At 40.7% G+C, this 25,245-nt stretch overlaps 1 protein-coding gene across 1 annotated transcript in view; it reads left to right on the top strand.

Moving 5' to 3' along the window:
* col27a1a (collagen, type XXVII, alpha 1a) overlaps positions 1-25,245 on the top strand; it is a 110,509-nt gene that overhangs the window by 35,512 nt on the left and 49,752 nt on the right. The window contains exons 6-12 of the mRNA XM_084745830.1: positions 1,609-1,662; positions 1,811-1,864; positions 13,939-13,983; positions 18,170-18,223; positions 19,624-19,668; positions 20,765-20,818; positions 22,690-22,734. Coding sequence (XP_084601956.1) covers positions 1,609-1,662; positions 1,811-1,864; positions 13,939-13,983; positions 18,170-18,223; positions 19,624-19,668; positions 20,765-20,818; positions 22,690-22,734 — 351 coding nt within the window. The remainder of the gene's footprint in view (positions 1-1,608; positions 1,663-1,810; positions 1,865-13,938; positions 13,984-18,169; positions 18,224-19,623; positions 19,669-20,764; positions 20,819-22,689; positions 22,735-25,245) is intronic.

The raw sequence follows: 25,245 nt of genomic DNA, 5'->3' as shown, positions 1-25,245 counted from the left end.
CTCTCTCTCTCTCTCTCTCTCTCTCTCTCTGCTGCAACTGTGAATCTGCATCACGCTTTTCTCCTCATCTAAATGTCAATATGACAATTTTGACCATTCTGTTTGTTTTTCTTGGCGTCCAGGCACACAAAATGCTTGCTGCCTGTAGAAAGGACTGGAAAAAGATGCCTCTCACTGCAAAAACTACACTCTGCTGATCGGGCCTTTTGTAATGATTCAATCTTCAAGCACTTAGAATAAAAATGAAGAAAACTTGAAGAAAAAATAGCAGATCGTCATTCCAGTGCACTCCTGCAGCACTATACCTATGATGTGAAGCAGATTAATTAGATTTATCTCTTTGACTATTTTAACCACTAATATAATTAGTCTTAATAGTCTCATTCTCAGAATTGTGAAGACAATGACATGTTAAAAAAAGATTATAAATTTAATAACATAATTAACAGTTTCTGCTTTGGGTAAAAGATAATTGATGGGGCACCCAGTGGCCTGTTGGTTAAAGGAATATCTGGACATTTTGGGAAACATGCATATTGTCTCTCTTTTCGAGAATTAGATGAGTAAATTGATACCAGTCTCATGTCTGTATGGCATAGCTAAAGCTCCAGTAGAGGTTAGCTTAGCTTAACTTATGCTTAGCTAAGCATCAAGACTGGAAACAAGGGGAAACAGCTAGCCTGGATCTATCCAAAAGTAACAACATTCACTTACTCGTGCCTGTGGCGCTCAATAACTAACACACTAGATTGCATTTATTTGTGAAGAAATGACAGTTTGTGGTTTTATATGTGTTGGACTATTTCTGAGTAAACCTGTTCCAGATGACCTGAGGCGTCTTCGTAAAGTAAAAAAGTAATTAGTGAGCTTTATAGGGGCTGGTGAGTGGATTTTGTTTGGATTCCCCAAAAGGTTGAACCTTTCCTTTAAGACACACACACATATATATATATATATATATATGTATATATATATATATATATATACACATATATCATATAACCATATAAAAGTCCCTGCGTCAGTTCTGGACAAAAAAAAAATGCAGATATTTGAGACCCTGTCTCAGTGAATGAGCACTTGAGTAAATCTGAGGCAGAGTGGTGCAGAGCGGGCTTCTTCTACCTGGCAGGTGTGTTGAGAGAAAGACTCTGAAGTGTTTGATGTCTCGGGGTTCACTCCAATCTTTGCTCTTTCATCGTTAATAAATGAAGCAAAGTTGTAAATAGCGGGGGTCCACGGGGGGAGAAGGAGTCAGCACTCAGTGTAATTTCCGATCCATAGCTTTGATGTGCCGGAGCCCCGTTATTGTTACCTGCTGACAATGAAGGTCGGTGTGTGTGTGTGTGTGACTGGAGGGGCACATAATGCACTGCATCTGTGCTGCATTTTCTATGTGAATTTATATGTCATTATCCAGTATGAGATTCATAGAGGCAAGCTTTTGCAGCCTTATTAACCTTTTCCAGGAGACCTAATGAAGGGTGTTGGCCAGTGAAATTATTTTGTTAATAAGACTGTTGAAGATTTGAAATCACTGACGTATGGTTGTGTTATTTTCACCCGTACAAAGTCCTCCTTTGTGATTTTTTTCTTTCTTTTTACCAGGGCAGAAAAGGAGACCCTGGCATCTCACCTGGGCCAGCACCTAAAGGAGAGAAGGTATTGTTTCCCTCCCATACCTCTTTACACGCCACATTAATTTATAACAACGACCCGTTTGGCGAGCTCCTCCTCACACGTTTATGATTGCAATTTCAAAGCGCAACCAGTCATTGCTGCCTTATGACATTGTCGCTTTGTGTTCCAGGGAGACTCAGGGATTATTGGGCCGGTTGGACTGTCTGGCCAAGAAGGTCGGAAGGTAAGAACCCCCAATGCCTCTGAATATCCTTGCAAAGAATTCCCTACACTTACAGTTTTTCCAACTGCAACCATCAACCATCGTGCAGCTCTGAAGCCAAAACTCTTCATCCAGTCATTCTTAGCTTCTGAAATTCCAGGGCTGCTATAATAATTACTAAAACACCTATCAACAACACATAGGTGTACTGTCCTCTTCTGTCTATTTAGTGATGAGACTACAGTAAAAACAGGCTGTCAGGTGAACTTTTGAGTTGTGTTTGGAATGATTATTAGATAAGAAAAGATTTTCTACATATTTCAATATGGTTACTGCAGAAACTGTCCTTCTTTCTGTTTTGGATGTGTTTTTAACAGTTTTGAAAACAGTAATGTGACTTTGGTTTTGATCAATATGTGTTAGAAATAAAAAAAATTGTAAAAGAAATACGCTGTTCTGAAATAGCAGTAAGAGCTCTCATTTATCAGCTGATATTGTGAGTGAGCATAAAGCTGCTTACATCTGCAGACTTTGAATAACGAGGCCCTTCAAATGTTTGGGAAAGCCCAAGAAAGACAGCCTGCATGAGTCACTGTCACCATTTCATAACCCTTGTGTTTTTGTAATGTGTCTGTTGTGATGTTGTTATGCATCAGTGTGTGTGTGTATGTGTGTGCGTGTGTCATCTCTCCCCTTTGTGCTGTGCTCACCATTTCTTCCATCTGTGTTTGCTGGATCCAGCACAGAGGGGTCTTAAAATTGGCAGGAGGGATGTCATGAGGGATGAAGGGGGAGTTTTTGTCATCAGAGAAATGACGACGGGGATCATCGTGCACTCAAACACAAAATTACCAGCGTCTTAGATGTTACTTAACTTGAGTGATGAGCGTAGGAGGAAAAAGTGGGACAGAGCTTCTGGTAGACAGAAGTGGAACAAACACAAATCAAGAGTAATTCCAAGGGGAAAGTTTGAGCTGTGTATGTGTTCATGTTCATGATTGTGTAAATGCGTTCCAGCGTGCTTGTCAGCGCGTGTTCTCATAAAATAGACATTAATTAAATACAATACAGCAATGCCAACGAAGGCTATCTATATTCCAAGGTGCACTTCTGTTGCTGACAAGGAAATTGTAGAGTAGGTCTGTTAATTTAAAAAAAAAAAAGAAAAGACAAAAACACCCACTAGCAAAGTAGCAGAAAAGTCTTAACAGTTATGTGCTACAAGTGAAGCTATAATGGCTGAAATAGTAAAATAAAAGTGATGGATAAAGAGTGTACACAGTTAGCCAAAAGCAATGGTTAAACTGTTTAAATAGTTAGATAAGAGTAGGCTAGTTGGAATAAAGGGTATTAGCTAAAAGTATAAACTGTTAGTTAAATGTGTTTATTTGAGATAACTACCTAAAAGTTTAAAAAAGTTTAAAAAGCTAGAAAAACTTATCTCAAAGTTATGGATGTGTGTTTGAAATATAGCTAAACATTTGTCGATATGGCCAAGAGTATAAATAGTTGAAATAGCTAGCTAAGGGTTAATAGTAAGCTTAACTGTTGAAAACATTAGCTAAGTGCTAATGCTAACTTAAATTTAGTGGATAAACAGTTGATAGCTAAATACAGAAGTGTTCAATAATATCCATATTAGCCTAAGATAAAAGTAAGTTTTATCAGCAAGGCAAGTGCTTGCTCATGGTGGGAATAATTAGGTCACTGTAAATAATAATATGAAGAGTAGCCTATTGTCTAGACGTGATTTATATGGAAAGTTCCCTGACATAAATTCTGTTATGATTTGGAGCTATAACAATAAAATTTATTTGACTTGCCTAGATTAAAGCAGAGCACATTTGGAGCACCACAGATGGTGTTGATGAAGGGGTTCTTGAGTTCATCTGACAGGGCTGTGTGGGTATGTCAGACAAAATATGGTGGGGAACCACTGCAGTGCAACATAAGACACGATCACCGCAACTGTCTCGGTGCTTAATGAGTCTTGTGCGCTCCTCAGGTCTGAACTAAAATAATCTGTTTCACATTTTCTTAAACAATCAGATGTAAACGCACGTCTCATCGTAGCCGAAGAACTGCTTTTAGTCACATAATGTACTATAGAATTGAGTCATGTACTCTTTCCAAACAAAATAGAATAATTAGTTGAGTAATTGAATAAAGCAGGTAGATTGTATTTATATCAGCAGATGTGTAAAGTGCCTCTGCATGTATTTGCTGTCTTCCCACAGTGCTCTGCAACGGAGTGTCGGACTTTAGTTGGACGGCCGCCTCGAGCTTAACATATGGCTTTTGTTAGGAGTCTGCTTTTCTGTGCGTCCAAGTTGTACGTCTCTGTCTCTCTCGTTCACACACACTCAGTCAGAATGGAAAACGTAAAGCTGGTGGAAAACATTCACACAGTTCTCTCAAGCTAAATGAGTCTTGGCAGTGATTTGACAGCCTATCAGAAGGTTAGACAGTGACATGGGAATCAGAGCTGCAGGTGAGAGTGGACCGGTCCAAGACAGACGGCTGATTGACCTCTTATGCTGCCCTGAGAACAGCAACAACTTATTTTTAAGCTTAAAGGCAAGATCAGCTGGCAGGAACAGAGACTGAGTGGGGAAGATCAGGGATGAAAGAACAAAGCGGCGGTTGCGACACAGACCTTTTCCATGTTTTCTGTTTTTAAGGTTATAGATGTATATCATCTGTTGGACCTGTCCATAGGATAAATATCAGTGAAGATTTAAGATTGCGAGTTTATCTTTGATGCTAGCCACGATAAGTTTGACAGAGACAGGGGAGGGACGAAAGTATAGTGGGACATATGTATATTGCTTGCAATAAAATATGGTTACTTTAAATAAATGGGGGTGTGAGGGGTGGTAACTAGCGCATAGTCCGTTATCTTGAAGCTAACACATAATAAGAATTCCCATTAACAAGCTAACAGAAATTAGCATTGTGATCACAGTTATATTATCTTAACAAACAGATCCATTTTAATTAACATACTTAACATAAAATGACATATGCATTCAAATTTAGAGGCTCATACTTTCTCTGCTCTCTGGAAACAAACTATTAGCTGCTGATTTCAACGTTGCTAACTCAGTCTCCTACTCTGGGGTCAACACTTCACCCTGGCCAGCTACAGCAACGTCAAAGGGTCAAACATCTTGTGCTGTTGGTAGTTCTCGTTCATTTTGGCCTAAAGTCATATCTAGCATCTTATTTATTATTGTTATAGCTCTAGCTTGCTGTGTAGGAACAGCTAAATAAAGCAGTTTTCTTCAAAAAGTATGTTGTATTCTACTTTTATATGCCGTATAGCAATTCTGCTGCTGAACAAAACACAAAGACTGACTGTTTTTGGAAATATGACTCATGATATACAGTCTCTAAACATGCATACTTAAACTTTTCACCATGGTCTAGTGTTTAAAGAAAAAACATAAATCGTAATATTGAATCTCAATATTTGTAGAATCGTAATACATATCGATTCGGCAGCCGAGTATTGTGAGAGTTTCGAATCAGGGGGTAAGTGAACCGTCCCAGTCCTTGTGCAAACTTTCTCCCTGCTCTTCCTGCACTCCCTACCCATCTACACTGAGATAAGCTGTGCAGATGCTCAGTTAACGAAACCCTAGGATAAATTATAGCTGCTCCTTTTCTAAAGAATGGGAAGTGGTTGCTATGGCAACTTCACCAAAACACACACTCTGACATCATGAGAGCATGCCTCAGGTATTGGTCAACGAACCACAGACATGATGACTGTAGGGGAAACTCGTTAAATTAACGACAAGGAGTCAGCTTCTTTTCCATACGCAGAGCGGCTAATTAACCCGTTTTGCTCCCAACGATGTACAATAACCTCACACAGGTCGATCCCACATACCTGCACGTTGCACTACTCTGACAGAGATGTGAGTCAAAATGTCTAGAAACAGGCTCTTTGTTTTGTTCTGTTCCTCTTCGGTCAGCTCAGGTGGAAAGTCCCAGGCGTGTCCTGTCCTGATGCAGGTCTCTCCACTGAGGCCTGCTGAGAGGTCAGTACAATAGTGAAAAGCGCTGATGACTTCCGCTGCAATTACATCCCGGTGGCGGCCCACCCTGAAACACCATGTGCTGTTTCTTCCTCTTCATACCTCTCTAGCTGTTTGACTTGCTCTGTCTCGCTCGCTTGGCTCGTTACACTGAAGCTGTGGTTTAGGAAAACGGGACAACGGCATCTTTTCCTCTGTTCTCTTCTCTATTTTTCCCCTCTACCTTTTCTCACACACACACATATGTATGGGCCCTTTATCAGCCTTAGTTTGACACTTCAGCCGGGAATTCTGGAATTTGGCCGCTGTTTTTCCATGGAAAACTTTAATGGAGAAAGCAGTGGTGCTTTGAACGTGCGATGGGAGAGTGTGATTTTACACCGTCAGACAAGCCAAGCATGTTCCACTCTGTACAACATTTGTTCTACCGAGCAGAAATGGCTTTTCAGTATGGTAGGCAGGGTCAGGGAGAGGGGACACACACAGGGCCAAACCTCAGCTACAAGGCCACATTACAAGCCACACGTCTCACCTTACTGCCTCTCTCCTTCATTTGTCTACGTCTACTCCTACTGCGAGTTGATCTGTCTCTTCTCTGTCTTTTTGTCAGCCTTTTCTACATCTGTCTTTCACACCACAGCTGCTTTTCTCTCACTTAAAGCCAAGTCAGAACAGTAGCTTTGTAATGTGTAACTACTCAGCGGGTATCTAATCTTTAATGTTTTGGTAGATGCTTTCATGCACATTTTCAAATCATGGGAACAGTTGAACAACAAGCTTATTCCCTTTCTTGCCAAGAGTCAGATGAGATGATCAATACGACTCTCCTCTTAGTACAGAGCTAAGGCCCAAATGTACTGAAACCATGTCAAATAATGGTGCACTACAGGCATCAAAACTGAAAGGTCAACACCACCGCAGAACACTGCACCAGAGAACCAGCAGTATTTTGAGAAAAGGTTGCAATACATACATACGTAGTCAGGGCCCACACACATTTGTATGAATATTGACACCCCTCATTAATTTCCTATGCATTTCTATTTGAGTAACCTGTAATGTTGCTTAAGGCAGCTGTCGTGTGCATGCGGCTGCTTACCTCAGTTGGTTGGCAGCTATCCCTTTTCATCTTATTTTTTCTTAGAGGCAGGTGAAAGTCACAAAAATCACATCTTATCCTTACCCATTTATTCATTTTAGCTCTTTCTAAACAGGTACTGCAGCTGTAGAAAAAAATCAGCTGTATTAGCAAGGTCAGAGTAGGGGAATCAAGGCAGTTTGATGCGCCTCACAATGCTTTTGGTGCACGTTTGGCCATTTAAAACAATAGTTGTACGTCCAAGTGCATGTGTCAGATGATTTCAGTGCATTTGGACTCCAGAGTCAGGATGTAGTTAGCATAGCTTAGCATAAAGAAATAACTGAACCCAGCTGTTGTTCATCAAGATGGTAACTCTTGTTAAAATTTTACATTTCTGTGTGTATTCGGATGAAACAAACGAATTGCAACATGTTAGGTAGTTAGCTGTAGGTGCGCTTCGTACTTTGGAAAGAGCAAGGCCAGCTTCCACTTACTATGCTAAGCTAAGCTAATCACTTCCTGCCTCAAGCGCCATACTTAATAAACGGACTTGAGAGAGGTATGTTCAATTCCTGTAAAGTTTCAGAAAGCAATGTGGACATAAACAAGTCAAAACTGTTTGCCTTCCTCTGCTGCCTCAAATCATTGTGCTAAGCCCCTCCCACCAAATGATGCACAAAACTTGCACGTGCGTTTTGCTGGGCTTGAAGCGTGACATCAAGGATGTCAACTGTTGTAACTGACTAGTAAACTAATGTCTGCTCTGCTAAAGGAACCCTTTAATTAAATATTGCTAGTGACATGCAATGGTCAAAATGAACTGTTTCCACCCAAATTATAATGAAATAATCCTGCCTACTGCAGCTTTAAAGCGTCAACTTTTTTTTGTCCCAAGTAGAGTAGCTCTGGTTGATTTGAGCTAACACAGAACTATGCTTCCAAACAGTACAATGGGCATCAACAAATGTGAACAAATTGGAATTGTCACATTATTTTTGTAAAAGAAAAATCCTTTTATGTTGAATAACAATGGTAGATAGATACAGACATCCGTATGTATATGCACTGACCTGATGTCTGTCTTTTTTTGAAAATTCATTGGTATTTTTTAGCTTCGTTTTGGCTGCAGTTCCCTAGCAGATGCAGTGAAGAGTGAAAGTTTATGCTAATGAATAAATCAACTTGAACATATCTATCATAACCATGTCAGTGGTCATAGCCATTAGTGTGTTTTGAGCCAGAGTTTCAGGCACTTATGAGGACTACAAGAGCAAAGAGTAAGAATTTTGTCCCAAAAGATCAGTTGGAGCATCAGTACGCAGCTTGACAACAGTCAACTGATCCATAAACACTCATGTTGACTCAGTTTCTGTTACGCTCCATCCTGGGAAACTATGACTGTCTTGGGACACATTATGTTGAGTCCTTGTTTATAAGACGCGCCTACATGTGCATCTGCTTTTCACATAATGTGCCATAGATGCATGTGTGAGGATTTTAGGGTCAGTGATAATCCTCATAGTGGAGAGTCTTTAACAGATGATTTTCCTTTCAAACTACGTCCAAACCAAAATTCTCCTCACAAGAATATCCCATGAATGTAGACCATAACGATATATTCTAATTCCCCTGCAGGAGCTAGACTGTATTAATCATACTCATTTCCTTCATTTATGCAAGACAGTTCATTGTACGACATTAATCTGTCTGAAGACCTGTTCCAAACCAAACTTTCTCCATTTAGCTCCTGCCCACTGTTCAAACTAACAAATCCACATACTCATCATTGTAATTATGGGAGAACTCAAATCAACCATCATTTTCTTTGCATGTCTCACAAGAAGAACAACAAATCAATGCTCCGTCTTCCACCGTGCTCGTAGTATAATAGTGATACTGCATGCGAGCAAACAGGCTGCTGAAATTGCGGCTCAGACAGGGATGAGAATGAGGGATGTTTTTCCGCCGGGTAGATTTCAACCAAATTGTCCGGTTAGGTTGTTTGTTACATGCGTCCCCGCCAGACATCCGCGCGGAGGGTTTACGTTCTGCTATACATGCAGCAGCACATGCATGGAGCCAGACGATCGCTCTGAGCAATCATCTGGCTCCACGCTGCAGAGGGAATCTGGAGAGAAAGTGGTGGAAAGATGAAAGCAGAGATTAATGAGGTGACTGGTACATTTCTGCTACCAGGGCGCTGTCCAGTGGAGGCAGACTGTGGAAGACACACATTCATCATTTGTGGTGTGCAGCCGTTAACAGACATGAGGTCTGTGCCCATTTGAACACCCACAAAGTTAAAGGGAAAGTTCAGATTATTTGAAGTGGGGTTGTGTGAGGTACTTAGGTCCGTAGTCACTGTATTAGTTACAGTAGATGGTGGGTGGCTGCACTGAGCAGTGTACTGCTGAGGAGCAGGTCAGCAGCAAAACCTGTTTTACCCACTTTGAAAAAGCCCACCTAAAAAAAATCATATCAGTTTAGATGTGCACTATATTTAGAATATTTTTACCACTTTAGCTTGCTATCAGACAGCCTTTTATGGCAGGAAAACACCAATATAGAGGCCAAATATTGAAACCAACCAAACTCTGTTTGCTAAATTGGGAATTTTACCTCAGAACATGGGAGTTGCTGGTTCCATCTGTCAGTTTGTTTGTGTTGTTTTGTGATTTCAGTGGTGAAGATATTCAAAATTTAGCGTACACTTAAACTGATACAGATCTTTTGAGATGGCTTTTTTTAAGTGGGTAAAATATGCCATTAAAATGCTATTATATGAGCCAAATATCGCTCTCTCCAAACCAACCAGACTTCACAGGCAAAATGAGTCATTGTACCACACAGAGCACAGCAGTTGCTGGTCTACCGCTGCCTTGATCAGTTAGCTTCTTCGTGTTATTGTGTGACTTCGGTGATTTTAAAGTATATTTCGGATCCACTGAAGTCACACAATAATACAAAAAACACGGCATGAGGCAGTGGTTGACCAGCAATGCCTGTCTTAAATTACATGTTTATTATGGTAAAATTACTGATTTCTGCTATGGTGTTTGGTTGGTTTTAGAGCCAAATTTGATGCAAGAAACACCAGTTTCCCGTCAGAAAAGGCTGCCGATGGCACAGTAAAGCGGGTGGACCTTTTTTTAAGTCACTGAAATACCTTTTGTTGCTGACTCTGTCCACAGCATTACATTGTTTAGCCTATGTGCTGGTACTCTTCTCTGCTTCTCCATTTACTGTATGTAATACAGCCCTAAATCAAATAATCTGAACTATTCCTTTAAGTGTGTACAAACTGGACTTGTAACCAGTCAGTGGAGTGACATGTCATCGGCAGACACAATGTGTCTTTTATTAAATTTCTGCCAAAATGCGCTTAAAGTTCCCAGGGGCAGTCTTTGGCTTAGTGAGGTAGGATGGCGGTGGGGGGAGTACTTACAGGGTGCTACTGGGGAGCTGTTGTAAATGAAAAGCATTCTGGTGGGTTTATCTGATTGAACACACATGCTCGTTAAGCAAGTGGCATTGTAAACACAGGCGGGCCGATGGGAATGGCCGCTCTCATTAGCAGGCTCATAATGAGTCAGATAAGGATCTGAGATGGTCTAGCTGGGGTTGGGAGGCTACAGTTAATACCCAGGACCCTCGGTATATATATATATGTCTGTGTGTGTGTGTGTGTGTGTGTGTGTGTGTGTGTGTGTGTGTGTGTGTGTGTGTGTGTGGCTCGAGGACCCCACAGCACAGCTTGGGAACATAAGCCGCTACACATGTTTGTACTATAAGTAAGCCATGTAATAAGATGATGGTGTACATGTATCTGTGTGTGTGTGTGTGTGTGTGTGTGTGTGTGTGCGCGTGCGCCTGTGTTTGCTTACATGCACATACTGTATGTGCACACGTGGATGGAAAACAGAAATTAAAGCAGTTCAGGCTAATAGCAACAGATGGACATTCAGGCCCATATGGAAAAGATATAGATACATTTTGATAAATGTTTATATTATATACTATTTATTATATCACCGTATACTTTTATCTGAAACTTGTAACTACTGTATGGCAGTCAAACCAGATACAACATCTTAAATTTGTGTAATATGTAAAGCCAGACTGTCAGCCTGATATTGTCTTCAAATGTCTTGTTTTGTTCACAACCCAAAGATATTCAGTTAACTGCCATATTTCTCTTTAAAAAAAACTTAAAACAATGTATGGATTGTCAAAATGGTTGGTGATTACCGTAATTTAGTTGTTTAATAGTTGATTAATAATCAGATTTATTTATTAAAATGATTGAAAATACCAGTGAAAAGTTTGCTGTTTCAGTGCACTGATCTAATTTTGGATTTTACAAATATATATAAAGATTATAGTTTGACACATCACTATAGGACAATATATTAATCCCTAATATCAGTAATGCTGTCAGCCCCAAGAATCCTCAGTAGATATGAAACGTATAAAACTTAACCATAATCTTGCAAGTTTTTTATAATGCAAATAATGTATGGCTGGGATTTGAAGTACAACATAATAAACAACATACATAATGCTTAGTTTATTCACACTTAATTCTTTTAATTGTGTTGTATGATAAAAATACAAAGTGGCCACTTTCATGAGTAAATCATAGTATGAGACATACAACTCTTATAAGACATGAAGTATGTATAAAACTGGAACATTTACCACTGGAGGCACTTGGATATTCTTTTATGTCTTTTTTTTCTGTTTCTTTTCCATTTGGAGAGTCAAGCAAACATAAGTTCATCAACACCATTATTGTAGTTAATATAGGAATGGAAATCTTCAGAGGATCACACACAGGCGCCATGTGTCTGCATGTGCATTCATCCCCGTTCTCTCCACAGCGCTGCTTACCAATAGAGTATGGAAAAATATGGAAAACACACTCACATTTCTGTTTGTGTTGCTGCGTTCCGGCAGCAGTCTGTCAGCACCTGGTGACATCTCTGTTTATTTAATGTGTATTATTACTCATGTGTTTTCATCCAGCTCCAATCGTCTCCTCCTAGTGGTCTTTTGATGATGTGCAACAGATGATGTAAGGTGATAGTGAGACAGACAGCTTGGACACGTCTGAGATAGAGAGAGAATTGCATAATGTTTAAGGGTTTGGCCTGTGATTATTTTAACCTCCTCTGCTCCACCCCTCCCAACCATAGACCCATTTTTGTCTTTTTAAAGTGGAGAACAGGGGAAATTTTAGGGGAGATAGGAGGTATGTGCCACATAGTGTTATACATCATCTGGGAGCCTGAAGCTGAATTTTAAATTAAAATTAATGAGGTGACTGGTACATATCTGCTACCAGGGCGCTGTCCAGTGGAAGCAGACTGTGGAGGACACATAATTCATCATTTGTGGTGTCTAGCTGTTAACAGACATGAGGTCTGCGCTCATTTGAACTCCCACAAAGTTAAAAGGTACATGTGGATTATTTGAAGTGGGGTTGTATGAGGTACTCATCTAGAGTCTGCACATCCCCTGTTTGGAGACAGAGAGGAGCACCAGCACAGAAGCTAAGCAATGAACTGTGTCATTATTTAAGCCAAATATCGCTCTCTCCAAACCAACCAAACTCCATAGACAAAATCAGTAATTTTACCTTGCAGAACATAGGAGCTGCTGGTCTACCTTTGCCTTGATTGGTTAGTTTCCTTGTGTTATTGTGTGACTTTGGTCAATCCAAGCTATCTTTTTTAAAACACTGAAGTCACACAATAACACAAACAAACTAACCGATCAAGGCAGCAGAAGACCGACAGCTTCAGGTAAAATTACCTATCTCACCTATGGAGTTTGGTTGATTTGGAGAGAACAATATTTGTCTTGTAAAACGCATCAGAATAGGTTGTCTGATGGTAAAGTAAAGCAGAGAGAATAATCCAAATCCAAATTTACATCAACCTTTTTTAAGTGGCTAAAATACGTTTTGCTGCTGACTCTGTCCACAGCAGTCCATGCTGGTATTCCTCTCTGCTTCTCCTAACTGGGAGCGTGCTGACCACTGTCTTTAGTTACTGTAGTTGTACTACTGGATTAAGTACCTCTTACAGCCCCACTTAAATAATTCAAACTATCCCTTTGACTATAATATCACACAACAAACGTATTGTTGACACAGTTGCTGAATGTTGAGCATAATGCTGACGATGGCAGTTCATAGTGCTGGTATGAAGGTGTAAGCCAGTGAGAGTGATCGTGTAACATAATAAGAAGAGGGATGCTGCGTCCTCTTCCCCAGATGACAGGACTTAAGGTTGGTTTACAGGAACTCAGGGAGTCTTGGCTCGGTGCTCTGGAGCTGTGGTTTAGGAAAACGGGACATCAGGAGTCTTTCCTTTCTTTGCCCCTCTGTTTTTATTTTGTTTTTTTCCCCCTCTTTCCTTTCCTTTCTCTCCAGCGCTCTCACTCTATCAAGCTGCGGTCTGGAAAGGCATGTCTGTCTTCCCACCTTTGATTTAGTTTTTTCTCCGCTCTTTGTTGGGGGTCTGCATTGCAAGAGTCAGCAGAAATGTAGAAAAGCACTATGTCAGTCCCTCTTCGGTGTTGTAGTCTGCTCTGCAGGCGGAGAGAGGGACCTGCTATCTGACTCAAACAGGAAGGCATTTATATCCTCAACATGCCATGATCCTGGCACGGCCTCCGCAGCACCAGTTTCTCTGTGAACACAGCCAGTGGAAAGTCTGATCCCCTGACAGAAGGGCAGATTGATTCTTTGCACATGGCACCGAACATGTCTGTCGTAGCTGTTATTGTTAACATGCATATTTTACTTTGCACAAAACTCCACTTGTCATACCCACTCAGAGCGAGAAATTCTCGCAGGCTAGTCAGGCTTTTCCTCATCTGTGTTTCGGAATTCATGTTCTCTTTCACTTCTCCCATTATTTTACGCTTCGGCTCACCTCTTGTGCTTTATGTTTGTGTCTTTACAGGGACAGAAAGGTTACCCTGGTCCACCTGGACTCCCTGGAGAGCCTGTAAGTATCTTCCTCTGTTTCATAGATATCACCCTCCCATGCTTGTGCTGTTCTTCACACTTCTGTTAATCCTACACTTGAAAAAAGTCCAACACATCTTAAAACTCGTGCCAAAATGACATCATGTTGTTCTATAATGTAATACACTACATTTTTTAAAAGGATGGTTCAGATTATTTGAAGTGGGGTTAATGAGGTTTTTATCAGAAGTCAAGAGAGTGTATCACCTATGGTTTACGTCGGTCAACACACCCCCAGTTTGGGAAAGCAGAGAGGAGAACCAATATGGAAACTGAGCAATGAACTGCTGTGGACAAGGTCAGCAAGGTCAGTCCGGATTCGCCAAAGTCACACAATAACAATAACACAAATTATAACAAACTAACAGATCAAGGCAGCGGTAAACCAGCAACTCCTCTGTTCTGCAAGGTAAAAATGACAGATTTTACCAATGGAGTTTGGTTGAATAAATGAGAATGATATTTGTCTTATATAGCAGCAGTGTTGTGTCAGAAAAGGCTGTCTGATGGCAAGATAAAACTGTGAAAATATTCAGTTGTATTATACTATTCTTCTTGGTCCTTTTTTAAGTGGCTAAAATATTTTTCTGCTGTCTCTGTCCACAGCAGTATATTGTTTAGTTTACATGCTCTGCTTCTCCAAACTGGGGGGCGTGTCACCTGCCAAACACACTGATAACTACCTCATACAATCCCACTTCAAATAATCCTTTTAATATCCCTTTAATAACTGTGCCTTTATTAATGATTTGCTCTCTCTGTGTCCACCTTCAAGGCCCTTATCAATGACTAATCCCTCGTATTGTCCCATCTCACCTCATTCTTTAAAAGCTCAGTCATCGTCCTCTCGGTCTGTGTGTGTGTTTGTGTGTTTGTGTGCACGCACCAAGCATGCCTGCAGGGTTGCCAGATTAGATTAGCCTGTTATGAAGCACTGGTGAGGACAGACATCTGGCCAAAGTGCTGTGCTGTAGCGATGCTCTCCAGGATATCAGAGAGTGAAGCCAAAGAGAAAGAAAATAGAGAGAAGAGAAACAGGAACAAGCCAACTAGGCCAACAGTGACACACTCAACGGCTGTAACACTGCAGCTTTGGAGACAGTTTTCCTTTGTCTGACTTGTTGTTTAATGTTCAGTCTCTTTCATACAATATTTTAACGTTTTAACCTTCACCATATTCACATGGCAGCCATTTTGCTCAGACATGACACTCAGGGTGGGAAGCTTAAATGTCGTACTGCTGCGTTACACAAACATACGAAATCTGACAAATCATTATCATTTCATCGACTCCTGATTGATCAGCAAGTGAAAAGACAATGAATAGTGAAACATGGGACCATATTTCAAGCTAAAACAACATAATTTGCTAGTCTGTTAGCTAGGCAACAACTAACATTAGCATTCAACTACTTCTTAGCTAAGTTATCTAAATTATGTTCATTTAGTTATGTCATTATTGTTAAGCTGGTTATGTTAATAATACTAATGTAAGCTGATGTGTAATGATAGCTAATGGGTTAGCAAATTATGTTATTTTTGCTATGTTATTAATACTAACATTAGCTGATGTCTAATGGTAGCAAATGGGTTAGCAAATGATGTTATTTCAGCTTGAAATATGGCCAGATGTCCATCCAGATTTTTACTCTTCAATGTCTTTTCAGTTCCTGATCAATCAGGAGTTGGTGGCATGACAACGACTTCTTAGATTTTGTACATTTATACGCAACCTTAAAGACAAGTTTCCCACCCTGAGTGTGACATCAGAGGAAAATTGCTGCCGATGGTGAATCTCAGGCATGTATTTAACTTTTCCTACAGTCTCTTTCTCCTCTGTTTGTCCCTTCTTTAAACTGGGGAAACCAGTTCAATGAACTCTTTTATTCGCTGCTACAAATGGGAGGAGACGTGACTCTGGCTGTTTAGTCCAACTCGAAGGGACTATTTTAAGGATGGAGCATCCAGCCTCGTGTCCGGAGCTATTTTCAGTCAGGGTTGGGTAATACTACTAACTGTTGGTATTAAGGAAGGGCCTTAGTCATGGAAAGCGGAGTGGAACATTCTCCTCACTGTCACACAGTTTTTAGTAAGTCCTGTTCTCGGGGTGACGTCACCAGCACAGGGAGTTCCCGTACTACTCATCACGGAGGAGTACTTCGTCCTTCCACTGTGTCCATCCTCAAACGCCCCCCTCTTTCCCACAGAGCTGCCGCTGCCGATGTTCACGGCTCTATCCTCGACTCTGAGTGACAGAGTAATAAGCACAACTGTTTGGCAGCGCCGTGGACTCTCCAGCTATTGAGAGCAAAGGCCAGCTGGTGTGCATAAAGTGTTGATGACTCTTTGTTACTGTAATACACCGCGGGGCCATGCTCAGTCAGAGCCCCTCCTCGCTGCTGGCCAGTTAAAGATCCAAACCTCGCTCAGCCAAGTTCTTGTCCGCTTTTAACTGGCTGCATTGTGCTCTATATTTATCCAAGAGAGGGAACGGCAGGCAGTGCACACGGCTGCACGTCCGGAGTGTGTCAAAGGAAGTTATACATGAACACTTGTGCCTGTGCGAATTTTGGACACAACCTGCTTGTGTGTGTGTGTGTTTTGCTTTCTCACATTCACACACACACACACATAAACCAAACTCCTAATTAGCTCTGAGGTCCATACACAGACCACATCTGAAAAGAAGTTTCAGCAGTAACTGTGAGTCCTGGTATCCAACATCCTTGGTAGGAATAGGTGATGTGCAGTGGTGGAAAGCAACAGAGAAAAGGCAAATGTACTTTACTTTTAGTATTTTTATGTCATGCCACTTTCTACTTCCACCCTACTACAGGAGGAGGCAACTATTTAATCTTTCCTCCACTATATGTAGGTATAGTTTCTTATTACTTTACAAAACCTATGATCATCTTCTAAAATATAATGCATTGTTATGTATTATACCCAACAGAATAAAAATATTTAAAGAACCAGCGTGTAAAATTTAGGGGCATCTAGTGGTGAGCTTGCAGACTGCAAATACCTTTTCTCACTCTCCCCTTCCAAGCTTATACAGCAGAAGAATCTAGAGCGAGAGTCTGGTTTGTCTATTCTGGGCTACTGTAGAAACATGTCAGCCTATTGCTACTTTTACACAAATATCTGACTACTAACTCCACCACTGGTGATATGGATAACACCATTTATCATGGTACAGGATATGCCATTTGATATTACAGGACTGACACCATAAGTACCAGTACAGTGAAATGCAAATATTACCAAAGTGCAGAATCAACAATAAATCAATGGTATATATATAATTTTTTTAAAAAAACTATTGATTTGTAACATTTTCCTTACTGATTAAACACATCCAGAGATAATAAAGGGATAACTACCCGTAAACATGAATGGTTTAGTCCAGTGGTTCCCAAACTCATTTACAACAAGCACCCTCCTCTACATCCCGACCATGTTGACGCATCCCTGGTCACCCACACCTTCAAAAAAACAAAAAAAGCAATATAGCCAATTATAACGATATATAGCCATCGGCATGGTGCAAGTTGCACATTCAGATGCTTTTAGAGATTTTGCAACAATTTGAATTTAATTACAATAAAGTTACACAGAATCTGCCACGTGGAGAACAAACACATGTATTGGCTTGCATGAGTCGGCCCAGTAACCCAGAAACAATAATAATAATAAAAATACCAAAATTGCACCATTGCATCACCATTTTATTTTCGCTCTTGTGCACACCCTAGAGGCAGCTGGTGCACACCAGTTTGGGATTTTAGTCAAATCTGTGGCAGCTTTATTGTCTCACAGTATACAATCTATCTTCATACCCCAACATAATACTAATAATGCATAAACTATTAATCAAAGACAGATTCAATTCCAATAATGCACATACTCATATGACAGTTGTGCAAAGTCCACTTTTATGTAAAACAAACACATTCATCTCATCTTCATCTCGGTAGTTTTAACTGTAGTCCACAACCTCTGTCCTCTGCCTCTCTGAAACTGTGCAGAATGGTCTGCCTGTGTGTGTTTTACTGTAATGTTGATCGCCCACCTCACCTCTCTCACTCACCGTCTCACTCTCCGTGCCCCCCCCCCCCCCCCCCCCCCCCCCCTCTCTGTCCCCTCTCTGTCTCTCTTCCCTGCAGGGAGAACAAGGTCCAGTCGGAAGCCCAGGTGCCAAAGGTTATCCTGGCAGGCAGGTGCAGTAAATCCTCTGCTGTGACTGGTACAGTTGTTGTCAGGGCCATAGTAAGGGCAGAGGGCCAAGTGGAATTAGGTTATGTTGAACAGCTGACTTAGAGGAAAATGTCTGTGTAAATACAGTATGGAAGAGTGTTGTAATATTTAGAAAAATAAATAAATAAAGCCGTCCAAGAGAACAAGATCACACGCTACAGCTACAGAAATTCCCATAAAGGTGAATGGGTACATTTATTGTACAGCTGTTGTGATGGAATGTGTTATATTGTATAAGAGTACATGTTATTGTGTCCAACCCGTCTACGGTATATTGATTAAGAGTTTATTAACTAAATTAATTGAGTACAGTTTTACATTTTAAACAATCTTGTGGCATTTTACATGTCAAAAAAATGTTCCTGGGCTCAAATTGAATTTGTTTGAGGTTGAATAAGGATATGTGTATGCACAAAAATAACAAAAATGTCATGGTATATTCATGCTCAGCCTTAAAAACAAACATTGAAATGTTTTGACGTCATGTTTTTGTCAGGGAGTCAAAAAACAGGCAGAATGATCCTGAAAAGAGCTTGTTTTTAAGGTCTAACATGACCATGTTTTAAAAGAGACTGCATCTGAGTTTTTTTTTTTTAAGGAGAAATCTGTAATATATTTATTGTATCATTTATCATTTATCATAAAATGACCACGATATGTCATCAGAGATCAAGGAAACACGCTAAGTTGAAATACTCGCTACTCTGACAGACACGCTACAGCAGTGGTGTCCACCTTTGAAGTTTCTATTTCAAACGGGAATAATGTTTGTTTGCCTGTTTCACATTTATTAGAGTTCAAATTAATGTTTGAGTTAGTGAGTCAGTGTCTGTTTATGAGTTGTAAAAAATCATGAGTAATCTTTTAAAAGGAGTAAATGTTTAGAAATCAGTTGAATTGTGCAAAATGTTAATGGAGTCTGGCAGGCAGTCACTGAACTCCAACTCCAGAGCAGTGGGGCTTTTGTTTTCAGAATGATGGGCTTAAATTTACACTGTCGTCACTTGTTTTCAAATTTAAATGTTGCATGCATCTTGTACTCCTGCAGCCTGCCTGAGCTTCTTTATATCTGGGACAGAGTTGGGGGGAACAACTTGCTTCAACCACAGACTTTATATTAAATAGGACTTCAACCAATTTAATAAACTGTCTATGGCTCAGACTCACTATTTGGACTGCAACACTTATTTTTGGATGTGCAATTGTTACATATTGCTCCTTTATCACCCTATATTAATGGCCATTTCTTAATGCCATCATGATGCACAAGAACAAATGTGTGTATTTGTGGAAACATTATTAGAGATGCAAACCAGTAAATGTGCTGAACCGATGCAATAAAGTTTCTCTCTTTGTTTTTCAGGGTTTACCGGGGCCTATAGGACCAATAGGGCCTAAAGGCATTCGGGTAAGTTAACGCTACTTCTTCCCTTCAAATGTGCTGCTCTAATTTGATTTTTACAGTCTAAATTACTAACTTTGACGGGACCAGGGAGCATGTTTATAGGCTGACACTTTTTATTATGCAATATACTATAGAAAGAGACTATAAATCTTAATGCTGAAGCACAAAAAAGTTGTTTAATTAAAGGCTGCAAACTGTGTGCTGTAAACATGTTGTTGCATGAATGGGAACAGGTATGTGCAGCTAGAAGCAACAACATCCAAGTGCATGCATGCATTTAGGTGCACCAGCATCCACCTCCGCTGCACACATAAACACATTCACTCAGCCAGTGTGTGTGCCACTATTAATAGTGCGCTAAACTTAGGAGCCTTTGCTCATAATGTAAACATTGTATTACTGTATACAGACACACACTGAAAGACTGGCTGTTGATAAGCCTCAGCATACAAACACACACCCTTTAGGTACACAAACAAAGCAACACACACTCACAGACACAAACAGTGATTTTTATGTTGCGTTCCAATAAAGGTTCTTTATCAGCTCCCCTTGGCTGCTCCGAAGCCTCCCCTGCCCCCACTGGCTGGAATTTCCTGTTTAAGCTCCGTATGAGGCCCTGCTGTCTTAAGGAGGCATTCTAGTCCTCCCTCTCCTTCTCACTGAGCCACCTTTCCAAATATTCTGCACTCTCTTTTCCAGCGTACTCCATCGTCGCCTGAATCTGTCACCTAACCGTTCCTCTGGTGTTTCAACTGTTTGTGGTGTTTGTTTCTTGTTTTCCTCTGTGTGTGTCTCACCCTGTACCGACAGCTCGGTCTGATGTCCTGGCCTATCTACAGAGATCCCTGGCGTGAGGGTATGTGCCCTTGGACTACATCGTGGAAGCCAGCACCATGCAGTCCATGGGCATATACACTTGCCTCATGGCTTGGTTCTTCATGGAATCCCACCCTATCCACCGTCGGCCAGCCCTAGAGCCAATTGGAGTTGCTGTTCTTCCTGCTGCCTTTACGGCGTCCAGATACTCACGTCCCATATTCCTCTTCTCTCCTCCTTTCCCCTGTCATCTTCTCTCCTCTCCTCTCCTCTCCTGCAGGGTTTCATTGGAATCCCGGGGCTTTTTGGCCTTCCTGGGCCTGATGGCGAAAGAGTGAGTTCTTGTCAAATGTGTGTTTTCTCTCAAGCAAGAGTCAGTAATTGACCCTTCCTAAGTCCCACCCCATTTTGCGCCATGCTCCAATAACAGCTGAGCAAGTTTGGTACCCGGCGGAACCTCCATCAAATTTCTCCTCTCATATTTCCTGTAGTGTCTCTATGTTGAAAAGAAAACCAAATTTTGAAGATTAAAGGTTTTTGGAGGGTATAAGCTGTTCCTGGGGGACCTTTTAAAGAAACAGATCATCACGTCTGAAGCTAATGTTAGCAAATTGCTAGCTAAATAACGATTGATGGAAAGCCTACAGGAAGAGCAGTGTGCCAATTTGAGATAGTGGCCAAACCATCTAAGGACAATGTCACGTGATGCTCTGCGGCCCAAAAAGACTTTGAATGCATGCAAGTCTTTCCATCTCCTAATGCCTACTTTGTCTTATAAATTTGTGAGTCTAGCATTATTCTTAGTTAACCTACTCAGCCGTTGCTAAGTTGCTTGCTTGCAGGTAAATAGCACAAGGATGGGATTCTTCTCTATTGTTCGTATCGTAAAGTAGCCTAAGTAAACCCCAACATATTCAAGAAACCAGAGAAGAGGCTAAGATTAGCTAATGATAGCTTAGCTCTATGTTTGTGCTTGCAACATTTATCCATGGTAATTAGCATCTGACACAACTCTGACGTGAAGAATGGAGGAGGACACAAATCGATAAGCAGAATCGGAAATGTTAAAATCCAACCGATCCTGGCTAGGTAGCTCAGTTGGTGGACCGAGTGCCTCATGTGCCGAAGCTTGGAGTCTTCTGTAGCAGCTGTGGTTTGACTCCGCCATGCAGCCTTCTGTTGCACATCATAATCTCACTCTCTGTACTCATTTCCTGCCATGTCTTCAGCTTTCCTATTAATAAAGCCATAAAAAGGCCCCAAAAATATATTTTAAAAAGTCCAGCCTGATACCCAAACCTAGACAAAATACCGCATGAGATGTTTTAACAGCGACATCATTTAACTATCTTCAAAATGTTGTTTTCTTGCTGACGTAGGTGATCTTGACACATAGCAAATCTAAGTGGCCTGCAGGAAACAGGAAAAGAGAAAGCTGTTCCAAAAGGGGCGGGACTTACGAAGGGTCAATTGCAAAAATGTACAGTGACCAACTGAACCCAGCTAATGGCCCTTTGGGACGACAACAATGCATCTCCAGCCATTTCATTCAGCTGTCTTGTTGTTGTAATAATGCAAGAAACAGTCCCCAGCTGTCCGAGATGCTGCTGTATGAGTCTGCGTGGGAGTGTTGATGACTCATATGATAAAAGCCCCCTCTTAGAGCCTTTGAACTGCCTGAACTCATTGAGTCCCCCTTCTTCTGTACTGCCTCTAAAACATGAAGCGATTAGCCTACTTATGACAAGCTCCAGAAGGTTGCGTCAGTGCAAGGAGCAGGCTGTAATCAGGACCTCTCCAGCCAGCCAGCCAGCAAGATGGCTCACACCTTAACTGCACACAACAGACAGGGTCTGCCTGTCTTCTCCCAAGAGAAACTGATGTTTATTTAACATATATATATGACATGGAGGCCTAAATCCCTCATAATAGGCTGGGAAAATGTTGGATCGGCTGCAGTCAGCTGTTCCTGACATCTGTTGAAGCGGGAGTTGAGAGAAACTCTCAGTTATGGCTTTATAATTGTGTGTTTTGGGCTTCAGTCAGTTATGCCCACAAATGTTATGCTTCAGTTTTGATATGCTTTTTATATAATGTGTGCCTTTCTCTGTCTTCTTTTTCTGTTCTCTTCAAACCCCTTTCTTTCTTTCCTTCCTCTGCTTTGTTTTCTATTCCACCTCGGCTCTATCTTGTCTCGATTTTCAGGGCATTCCTGGCGAACCAGGGAAGAGGGGCAAGATGGGTAGGCCGGTAAAGTTTTGTCTCAACATACTTTACAGAAAATCTTTCCAAAGTGTGATGAATTGTGTTGGGAGTGACTGTGAATGTATCATCTGTTGTTACTGACTTTTGATGTTAAAATATATCAAACAACATTCACATTAATATTTGACTTATTACATTAATTATAGATCTTGAAGGGATAGTTTGGATTATATTAAGTGGGGGTGTATGAGGTACTCATCCATAACCAGTGTAAACCTGTTAGTAGTCTGCATACCCCCAGGCTGGCGAAGTAGCAGGAGTAACGTGTTGGAAGCTACAGCACGATAGCCACCTTAACAAATCAATGTAGGTTTAAGTATACGCTATATTTAGAATTTTTGCACCCCTTTAGTTTGCCATCTGACAGCCTTTTCTGACAGGAAAGTGCAGTTACACAAGCCAAGTATTGCTCTCTCCAACCAACCAAACTCCATAGACAAAATCAATCATTTTAATTTGCAGAACAAAAGAGCTGTTGGTCCACCATGGCCTGGATTGGTTAGTTTGTGTTATTGTGTGACTTTAATGAATCTGAGTTATCCTTTGAAACCACACAAGTCACATAATAAAGCAAACAAACTAACAGATAGAGGCAACAGTAGACCAGCAGCTCACATGTAACCGGCAAGGTTAAATTACTGATTTCACTAATGGAGTTTGGTTGGTTGGGAGAGAGCAACATTTGGCTTATGTAACAGCGGTTTTCCATCAGAAAAGACTGTGACTGTAAAATAAAGCAGTGAAAATATTCCAAATGTAGTTTAAACTTAGCTGGATCTTTATTTAAGTGACTGAAATACATTTTGATGTTGAACCTGATTACAGCAGTACATTGTTTAGCTTTGTGCTGCTGGCATCTACTGTAGCTAATACAATGACTATGTACCTCATAAAACCCCACTTTAAAATATCTGAATATCTACAATATCAAATATCTGAACTATCCCCTTAATGCTGCATAACCCCATTCAAACAAGACAGTTATATAAATTAGAATTACAGTGAGGTTTTAGAATCCATTCTTCTATTTGGGTCATATCGAGAGCTTTTGGTGCAAAGCTTCCAACACCTACACATGTGAAAATTTATAAGGTCTGCATTTACGTCATTGTTTGAGCCAGCTCAGTATTTCCATGGCTATTGGAAGGGTTAACTGCAGCCTGAATTCTGTGGAGTCCCACCAGTCGCACGTCGGGGTCTTGGATGCAACAAGAAAAAGGCTTTTGTTGCAATAAAAGGCTTTTGGTCCTCGCTGCCCCCCCTCCCTCAGCATGGAGCCAAGCCATTTGGAGGAAGCTGTTGTGTGTGTCAGATAGCGCTCAAAGTCAGTTTGACAGTGTTTCAGAAAGAGTGTGTAACCCTGAAACTCGCTGCTGAGATCATTCTGCAGCTGTTGCTTATTGGCTTTTCAGTAAATAAGGCATTTATAGACCAAAACGTCTCAACACACGCGAGCCAGTGTCCGCTTAGTGTGAGGTTTTGAGAACTGCAGTTTGTTCTGTAATTAGACAAATGTTTAAGAAGTAGCTGTGGATGCATATTCTCCATGTGTGAGGCTTTGTATGACGTGTGTGTTTTCTCTGCACTCAAAGAGAGCTGCATCATAATAGTTATGAGCTGATTCAGACTTTTAACACACTTTTCCACAACAAAGCCCTTGTTATGGCCAGCTTCACAGTTTTGGCACAATTCACGGAAAGCTAAAAATATTCATATGGAAGTGCTGTCATCACAGAGCCTGGCCTGCTCAAAGGAGATTTTGGATGATTTTATGACAGCAGCAGCTCTGCTTTTCAAGGCTGAGAAGAAAATAATGTCAGTCTATCGAAAATCCATAATATTATCTATGCAGATTCATTAGAGTAGACATTGCATCTCCGCCTAGAGGGCACCAGAAATACTAGTCAGTTAAAGTAATTATTGATATTTTATTAATATACAGTGCAGGTTAACTGTTGAGTCGAACATGTTATATTATCACATGCCACTAATGCCCAGTGAGGTGTAAAGTAAAGATGACATCTCATAAAACCAGAATGGTTTGGCAGGCATTTGACCTAGAAAGTGAAAATAAGGTTGTACGTAGGCTATAGAGCACCAGCACCTCAGACCAAAACAAATGCATGCTTCGTTTACTCAATAAAGTTTAGAAAAAAGTGTCATCTGAACACACAAAACTCAGATCAAACTGTGAAACTGGACAGTGCTGATCAAATATGGATCAAGATTATGTTACCATATTGCTTATTTCTCACTTCAAATGTTTTAAGAAACATATTTTAGTGCACTGTGTAGTTGTAATAAAAGTAATATTGTAACCAGGCAGTCGCTATTTTGGCTCTTAATACCAACGAAGACTGTCAAATCTCAGGTCTATCAGTAAAGCTAGGCTCAAATATGGACCAGGATACTCTTAGTTAATGCATCACCTATTTCTCACCTAAAATGTTTTCAAGAACATATTTTAGTTTAGTGTTTAGTTGTAATATAATAAAG

The sequence above is a fragment of the Lutjanus erythropterus genome, chromosome 20 (assembly GCF_056507025.1).
Source record: "Lutjanus erythropterus isolate fLutEry1 chromosome 20, fLutEry1.hap2, whole genome shotgun sequence".
In the NCBI taxonomy this organism is placed as follows: domain Eukaryota; kingdom Metazoa; phylum Chordata; class Actinopteri; order Lutjaniformes; family Lutjanidae; genus Lutjanus; species Lutjanus erythropterus.
The sequence above is the reverse complement of the archived record's forward strand: the minus strand, read 5'-3'. Positions and strand labels throughout refer to the sequence as shown.